At 34.4% G+C, this 8,604-nt stretch overlaps 1 protein-coding gene across 5 annotated transcripts in view; it reads left to right on the top strand.

The window, feature by feature from the left end:
• The window catches only part of LOC111864017 (formin-binding protein 1-like), a 168,628-nt gene that overhangs the window by 148,088 nt on the left and 11,936 nt on the right, over nucleotides 1-8,604 (top strand). For 3 of the 5 annotated variants that reach the window (XM_023850939.2, XM_023850938.2, XM_033751296.1), the window contains exons 8-10: nucleotides 2,831-2,857; nucleotides 4,885-5,012; nucleotides 7,571-7,858. In XM_023850939.2, the coding sequence (XP_023706707.1) occupies nucleotides 2,831-2,857; nucleotides 4,885-5,012; nucleotides 7,571-7,858 (443 nt within the window). The remainder of the gene's footprint in view (nucleotides 1-2,830; nucleotides 2,858-4,884; nucleotides 5,013-7,570; nucleotides 7,859-8,604) is intronic. The other 2 variants (XM_023850941.2, XM_023850940.2) reach the window with 2 other exon arrangements.

Raw genomic sequence — 8,604 nt, 5'->3', positions numbered from 1 at the left:
TAATTAATAAGCTATTAGAGCTATGAATATGGAATTGTATATGAAAATATACTGTAATATTCTTATAAATTATGTATATAATATTGTTTATAAGACACCAGTTATAGTTCTGGTGATGGTGTGAAACTTTGTAGGTATGTCTATCAAGTTTACTATGGACAGGCTCTGTACATAAGTTCTTCACAGGAGTATGACAGCAACTGTGATGATGATGATGATGATGATGATCAGCAGCAACAGTAATAACAAGCTCTATTATTTACAATTGCAAATTGTGAAGAAATAATTCTGAAGTATGATTTTTATCTTAGAGCCTTGTACATATGTTTAAGCCCAGCACATTGACTGTTGAATTAAATTGCACTTGATTGTTCATTTATAAAACTGAATTATCTAAATATGATGTTAGTACCATAGGCTTTATGAGTTCTCCATAGTTGTAATTATGCTGCCTAGGAAACATTTTTTTAATGTATTTGTTTATGGATTATTTAATGATGCTGTCATAGCTTAGACTGTCAAATGCGAGGATCATACTGAACAGCAAATTGCACAGGACATTTAAGGGGGCAGTTATGGCCAGATTTCAGGTATTAACCCAGCATTTCTTTAGAGGGACTGAGGAAATCCAGGAATACCATCAGTCAGGATGGGCATTCTCCAAGCTGATGTTTGAACTTGAAACCTATCAGATGTAAAGCAGAAGTGCTAAACATTCCGACAGAACATTATGTTGGGCGTGTTGTCACCAGACAGTACTACAAATGTAAATTGCACTGCTCTTTCTGCTCCTGACAGTGTGGCATGTCTTGTTGCATATTTCAGTAAGGAATGGGGGATACCAGGATGGATACTCCATTGCTATTTACACTTGGTGTTCTTTTGATCAGGAAAAATAATTGAGCAAAGATTGCTTTAGTAAAAGACTGTTTTTGTATGTATTCATTGCTACACTTTGTGCTTTTGTTTCATCTCGTAGTTGTACATCATATTTGCTTAAGTGTAAGGAATGTTTGAGGAAATTTGTAACCAGAACATTAATTGTGGCACACCTACATGTAAGTAGTGAACCATTACAATCTGTTTCTGGAATGTTTTTGTTAGCTATTACTCTTAACTGCCACAAAATTTAAACTGTCCATAAATGTGATTATTTTATGTATGATTTGCTTAGATCTCATATTGGCTTTAAAATAAAGTTGTAATCTTATACGTGAATAAGTCACACATAATAGATGTGGGGGTTACAATATTTTGAAAATTATTTTTTCCTTATATTCTTATCATTCTTATGGATTAATTCAAGAGTAAGAGAAATGATGTTCCCAGGTTTGGTGGGAGCATGATTTGTGTTAATGGTAGTAAATATCAAACTCCCCAGTCATGGGGTGGTGTTATTGGCATGGAGAGTAAATCCTGGTGATAATATTGGCACTTTTAAAGTAAAATAACTACATATTTTGAATGCATCCACATCCTAGCATCTTCTTTCAGCATGAAGAAATGGATAAAGCATGATATTCAATATTTGTCTTAGCGTTGCTACAACTTCAAAGTGTTTGTGAGGAGTGAAATAGATTTGGGACAGTTTTCTGTGAAAGGAACATATTAAATTAATAAGGTTGTGTGTGTTTCTGTTAAAGAACAAAATATGTCAGATGTAGATTACATTTGTCTGCATAATGTATGTGCCATCATCAGACCTTTTTACATAAATGGACGAGGGAAATATATATTTTAACATAACAGAATGCTTCAGTTTCAAGTTAATATTAAATTAATGCTTGCTGAATTCTGTAATATGAGTAGCTAATGAATTAATAATGTTAAGTTTGAAACATTTAGTTGCTGTTGAAAATATCTGGTAAAATGATGAAGATCTCCATCTGCTTGGATATAACACCATGTACTCAGGTGAAAGTCAACCTAGATTCATAGAAACACATTGCCTCCCAGACTTTCACTTGCACACTGTTTATCCAGGAAAATATAACTCTTCATATACACCACTATGAGAACCTCAAATCATACATAGTAAAATTATTTTTGTAAATTGTAATTGAGTGCTTTTGTTTATAATACTGTTATAAGGATTAAGGTTTCAAGGGGGATCTCCCTCTACGATCAATCAAGTTTTAGAAACCACATATTTTAAGATGTAAGTAAGATGATTTGATGGGCTCTTTATATTTTCCTTTACTTGGAATAAGTAGATAAAAAATACTCTTGCCAAAACTTAAAATGCACACATCCACACATAGACCTCACTGGTGGAAAGTAAGAATCATAGTCATAATTCTTAGCAGAAGTATTTTAACTTGAGGTTTCAAATGTCTTCTTTTTCGTATAGGAAAGTAAGTGTGCTACCTCTTGGAATTACTGCTGCAGGTTTGATTATGGAAATCACTGGTACAAGCTGGAAAGCTTTACCATTATTTACATGGTTACTGACCAGAACTTCAAAATTTGATATCCTCCCCCCAAGAAAGAGAAAAAAACTGTATGCATTTGTGTTGCATTAACATTACATCTTTAAGGACTGCATCCTTAAAAATCACAGTTCTTGCAAGCCAGAGTTAAAGTGTGGAATAATACAGTTGTACAAATTCTTGAAGTGAAATAGTTTTATAAACATCAAGACACACAATTTTATCAGGTTTTGCATTGCACGTGTCTTAGATTGTTGTTGATGTGAGTGTTGTGCTGCTTACAAATTTGCTGGTATATAGCATCCAAAGTCAAGTGTAGCGTAGCTGTGTCCACTTTATTTTTGTGACTTCGTAGAACTTTGAATATATACCGTCCTTCCTTGTTTACATGCTTTCAGAAGTTCATTGAAGTGTGCATTGCTTTCAAGGTAGGTTTCTTTAAAGTTCTTGGAATTCAGTAATAGTTACAGGAAAATATTCTTTGAAGTATATCCTTTCTGTGACAAAACACTGCATTTTATTTCTGTTTGCTTTGTATAGTTCTATTATGTAGTAAACATTTTGACAGCTGTGTTGTACAGCCACCTTCATCAAGTGATAGATGAAGAGAATTTTGGTATGTTAGTTGAGCTGGATATTTGATTCTCAGTTCAAAATTAATTGAGAGTTACATTATAGTATAGCGGTAAGAGATCTAGGACTGGTATACTGCAGTTGAAGTTCTTGTTTTCTGATTTTGTTCTGCCTTGTTTTTGTTTATTTTATTGTGAAAATTTAACTTTATATGCTTAGTTACATATTCAACTGGTGAAGATTATGATAATGACACACTGATGAGAAACAGGGCCTTTATATCTAGTTCATTAGTGCAGACATTCAGCAGCTAACTTCAATATTGTTCATTGCAGTTCTAAAGATATGTTTTGTGATTACTTTATAATTATTTATTAAATAATATACAAATTTATTTTTATGCTAGAGATTATAACTTCTTGCATTTTAATAGTGTAAACCCAATACATTCCATTGAAAGCAGCTTCAGTGAAAAGAAATATTGTATGTAGTTTTTAAGAATTCATATGAAATGGAATAGAGCATATAGTTCAACATTAAAAAAAAATAGTTTTGTCTTGAGAAGTCAAGATGTATGAAAATTTAAAGGATACAAGACAGATGTAAATTGAAAGCAATTAATTCAAAATTATTGTTTAAACAGCTATCATTAGTACTTCTTGGTTACATTTATGAAATCATTTAAATTGTTATGGTTACAGTTACTAAATCTATAACAGCCCTGGGGAGATTCTTATAATTAACCCATAAAACTGATACTTGAGAAAGTAAGAAAGGACAGTCAGTCTGTTCACAAGCATAAATGCATATGAAAGAATTTTGAGACATTTCTTTCGTGTGACTATGAGAGTTAAGTGTTATAAACTTTTGTTTTCTCTGACCTTGCTATTGTTTTATAATTTATAGTAATTAATGCTTTCAGTCTGATTGTTCAGACTTCCAAATGAACTGAATTGACAGATTAAACAATTGTCTGCTATTCCATATGACCTTCAAATATTCAGCTATGGTGTTGGGCAAAGTAATTGCTTGTGTGCTGTTGCAATTAATAGAACTTCTAGTATGTACATGTCTCTAAAAGGTACTTAATACCTTTATAAGTAATGGATAAAAGTTGAAAGATATGACACAGTAACAGTTGGGATGAGTGATCATTTTTGTGGATTCAGTGGCATGTTACTCTGCATGGCTAGCTTCGAGTGGAGTGAAGTGATGTAGCGTGATAACTTTCACACTTGTTTTGTCTTTACATAGTTTTATGTGCAGAGTAAATTTTTTTAGGTGTTTCAAATATTGCATTTGGTTTCATATGTCTGTCAGATTTTGCCATTCCTTTTCTTGCAGTTTCATACACATTTAGGTAAAGATTGGAAGGATATTGTAATATCACATGTATTATGAACTCATGTGTAGTTGGGAGAAGAAATGAAGAATGCTGTCTAACTTGAAAATGGTTCATCCTCAAGAAAATAGTTTTCCAGTCACTCCCCTTTCTTCTCTCTTCTTTTATGGATGGGTATTTTATGATGCTGTCAGTATCCGGACTATAGTTTTGAGACTCATGTTTTAAAAGTGACATTTCTTGTACAGTTAACACTTATTTTTATGTTTGCATTTTAAATTTGGCGTTTCAGATTTCTCCAAAGACCCTTATATAGCCAGTCATCCCCAAAGGTTTTTGAATATATGCGTGTTACTAAAATATAGTGAACAAGGTATTGGACAGTGAATTTGATATAGAAGTTGAGGCATTTTTAAATACAAAGCTAAATAATATAAATTGTGGGCTATTGAAGACTGTGTGTATCATTTTATAAAAACAGTGGTGTTAGTGTTGGGGATATCTGATGAACTTGTGATATATTGTGAGTGGTGTTTGCAGAACAACTTCTCATCATATGGGGAAAACAAGGAGGACTACAGTGATCTTCCACCTAACCAGAGGAAGAAGAAACTTCAGTTACGAGTAGAAGATATCACAGCCAAGATTCAGCAAGAGACTGCTGCAAGGTATGATGTGTGGGATATATGAAATTCCCTCTGGGAAATCAGAGACACATGGAAGCAGATTTTAGGCCAGTTAGGCTGCCCACCCATAGACATGAAACAAATGGAGAACCTCTGAATGGACTTCTATGAAATTCGGTTTTGGGGAGTTGGAGTAAAATTTATAAACACATTGTAAGTGTGGATAAAATTTGACAAAAATAACACACTCCACATGAAGACATACATGTTGCTGCTCATATCTCGAGTATAACTTACTAAATATTTATTGGAGCAAAAATTGCTTCAAACAAAAGTTATGGAAAAAAAATGAAACAGATTTTTTATATTAAATACACCTTTTCCAGGGGCATGTGGTAGTGTAGTGTAGTTGTGAGCTGATTGTCTAGAAAATGTGGGAACCTCGACGTCTTNCTTAACAAGTTTTAGTGAGTGTAAATTTATCATAGTTGACAAATACTAAGAAGGGAACACACATCACAAGACGCGGTTTACACAGAAAATAAGAAAAACGACCCTGTAATGAACGAACCACATGCAAGTTTTAATTAAGACAAATAAGATGAATTATCTTAACAAGTTTTAGTGAGTGTAAATTTATCATAGTTGACAAATACTAAGAAGGGAACACACATCACAAGACGCGGTTTACACAGAAAATAAGAAAAACGACCCCGTAATGAACGAACCACATGCAAGTTTTAATTAAGACAAATAAGATGAATTATCTGAACAAGTTTTAGCGAGTGTAAATTTATCATAGTTGACAAATATGGACTTTTTAAATACTTTTTAAATGGTGTTGTGAAAACATATGAGGTCAAGCAATGCAATAGATTGACGTAATTGGGACACCTGATGATGGCACTATGTAGCTGAAACATGTTGTGAAGTAACAGGTGAAATTGAGTGCACTGCAAGATGGCCACTGTATACATATCATGGATGAAAATCAGTGCAACAGGATGCTAAAATATAACATTATGAATAGTAGTCTTACAACCCCATTGGCCTCCCTAGCCTGTTAGAGAGATAGCTTTACATATTTACACTTTTCCCACAAGTTTTAACATTTTTCGAGATACATTGCATGTATATCAAAATTTCTATATTCAGCAATCAACAGTGGTCTCCCCACTAGCCGTCGCTCAGCAGCAGCTTCCAACAGCGGACATTCCCCTTCCTCTGGGTTCCCAAACTATCCCTGGCTTTAACTTCCAGTTACTTTCAGCTGACTGACTCTTAATAACTGTCCTGCTTATAACATCTGAGCATGGACTACACAGAAAACACCTTTCCTTTGTTGCTGTTTACAACTGTTGCCATGGGCCATTGCTCAGTAACAGCTGTTGTATAGCTGCTTATTTCGTGGTTGTTTCCTAGCAATGGGTCTGCATGTGAGAATAATTTAACATTTTATTTCATATCCCATTTAGATGAACGTTAAGTTTACAGCCACACAATTATTGAAAAGAACGGGGTAGATAGTAATAGTCCACAGCATGTATATCCAGTGCACATGGTTTTGTTGTATGTGCACACTTAATACATTAGTTTCCAGGTTTATTAAATCTTCACTTGACCTAGGAATTCTGTTTGTGGATATTTATTCCATTATTTTCGTAGTGTTTGCAGATACTTGCTGTTAAATAAATTATGCAAGAAAATGTAGCTCTGTGGTTAGTGAAATACATTACGTTTAAGTAGCCATGTACTCTTATTTGCCATCTCTGTTTTCCTGAACCAAGACATGAGTTTCTCAACGTTTCCTTATTAATTTTAGAAATGTTCGAAGTTTGAACATTCATATAAACCGGTATCCATATCCTGTAATGTCACAGATAATTGAACTAATGCAATATTTATGCTTTATTGTGTCATTTAAATTTATTTCATACTAATACAATCAGATCTATTAANGCCAACATAGGTGACTTCCAGGCTTAGATTTGAATCTAGGACCTCAGAAGCGGCCTCCGTAGTCTAGGGGTAATGTTCCCACCTCATGACTCAGGGTACGAGGGGTTCAAACCCAGCGGAGGTCGTGGAATTTTTAAGGGCGGAAAAATTCAGGGAACAAGTCCTCCGGGAGGGACTTTAAGCCGTGGGTCCCATATCATAGATTTACAGCACGTAAAAGATCCTCATGTCTCTAGGAGACCTCTTAGCAAAATTAGGCAAGTTTCCTGGCCAAGTAGTTTCCAATGCGTCTGGTAGATGGGGGAAATATCAGGTACTGACGGCTGACCTCGTTGGCTGAACGGGGCCGATAGCATGCACCAGTGCCGATAGGGTATGGCGACAGTAGAAATTAAAGGGGGATGCACAATTGACCAATAACTGGTCTAAGTGCATGGGGAAACCCACCCCCTCTAATAATAATAATAATAATAGAATGTTAAACCTAACCAGAGGTTTTAGTCCTCTTTGTCCGCACTAGGAAAGCATTAAATCGTGAAACTGGAGGTATGGTTTTATGGAAATATTTATAATAATTTAGTTGTAGAATGTTCTTTTGATTTCCCCACAATGTGACCAGCTTTGAAATGATGATGTTTCAGAGATGGCTTGATGAAGATGAAGGGTGTGTATGAGCAGAATCCTGCATTAGGCGATCCCATGTCCATTGAAGGACAGCTAAATGAGAGTGGCCACAAGTTGGACAAGCTGCGACAGAAGTTACAGAAATATCAAGGATATTTGGAAGAAGCAGTAGAGGGTGTGAACAATAAGTCTGGACAACAGTCAGGAGTTGTTCTCTCTGTGTCACCTTCTGCTCCAAGTCGTCGAAATAAAGGGGTTGCCCCAGGGCATCATCTGAATGGAGGACATCTTAATCGACATCACAGGTTAGTGCTCATAAACACTTTGCTATTGTCAGTGTTGTGCAGAATTAGTGACATTAGTGGCAGCTAGTTGGTTCATGATGAGTGTACTAAATACCTTTTAAAATATCTGAAAAATGCATATATAGTTTATTCTTCAAGCTTCAGTCCTCTTTTTGTATGGATTGATGGATGGAAAATATACAGTCTCTTCAGTTTTATTATAATCTGTCCTTTTCAGTTTTTTGTCAGCTCTTTACTCTTTTCTTGATGTCTTGTAATATGTGCCTGAAATATTACTGTGTGTAGTCTCATAGGTTTCTTTCCTTATATTTTAATTGTAATATTGTTCTCAGTATCTTCTTGCATGGCAAATTGTTGTAGTCCTGTCATTGAATTCTGTTAATGACTTTTAATTCAGACTCCTCAAAAAGCTGCATTTATAATTCTGTTGCTTCATGTTCTTTCCATCAGTACTTTTTAGAAATTTCTCATTCATTTCATAGATTTTTCTTTTGTTGCTCTGTATGGGCACACGATTCGTCATTAAATGTTAAAGCCATTTAAAATACAGTTCATAAATTATTATCTTGCATTGTGTGGTATGTCTGTTCCATAATATTCCTCTTATAATTTGCTATAATTAAAACTATTTCATATATATATATATGTGTGTGTGTGTGTGTAATGCCATACATTTTTTCTTTTCAATTTATTTTTCTTCCGAAATAAATACATTTCCTATTTTGAATTGTTTCATTTTTGGTCCG

Source organism: Cryptotermes secundus, unplaced genomic scaffold, assembly GCF_002891405.2.
Source record: "Cryptotermes secundus unplaced genomic scaffold, Csec_1.0 scaffold303, whole genome shotgun sequence".
Classification (NCBI taxonomy): domain Eukaryota; kingdom Metazoa; phylum Arthropoda; class Insecta; order Blattodea; family Kalotermitidae; genus Cryptotermes; species Cryptotermes secundus.
This window is presented reverse-complemented; position numbering and strand designations above follow the sequence as displayed.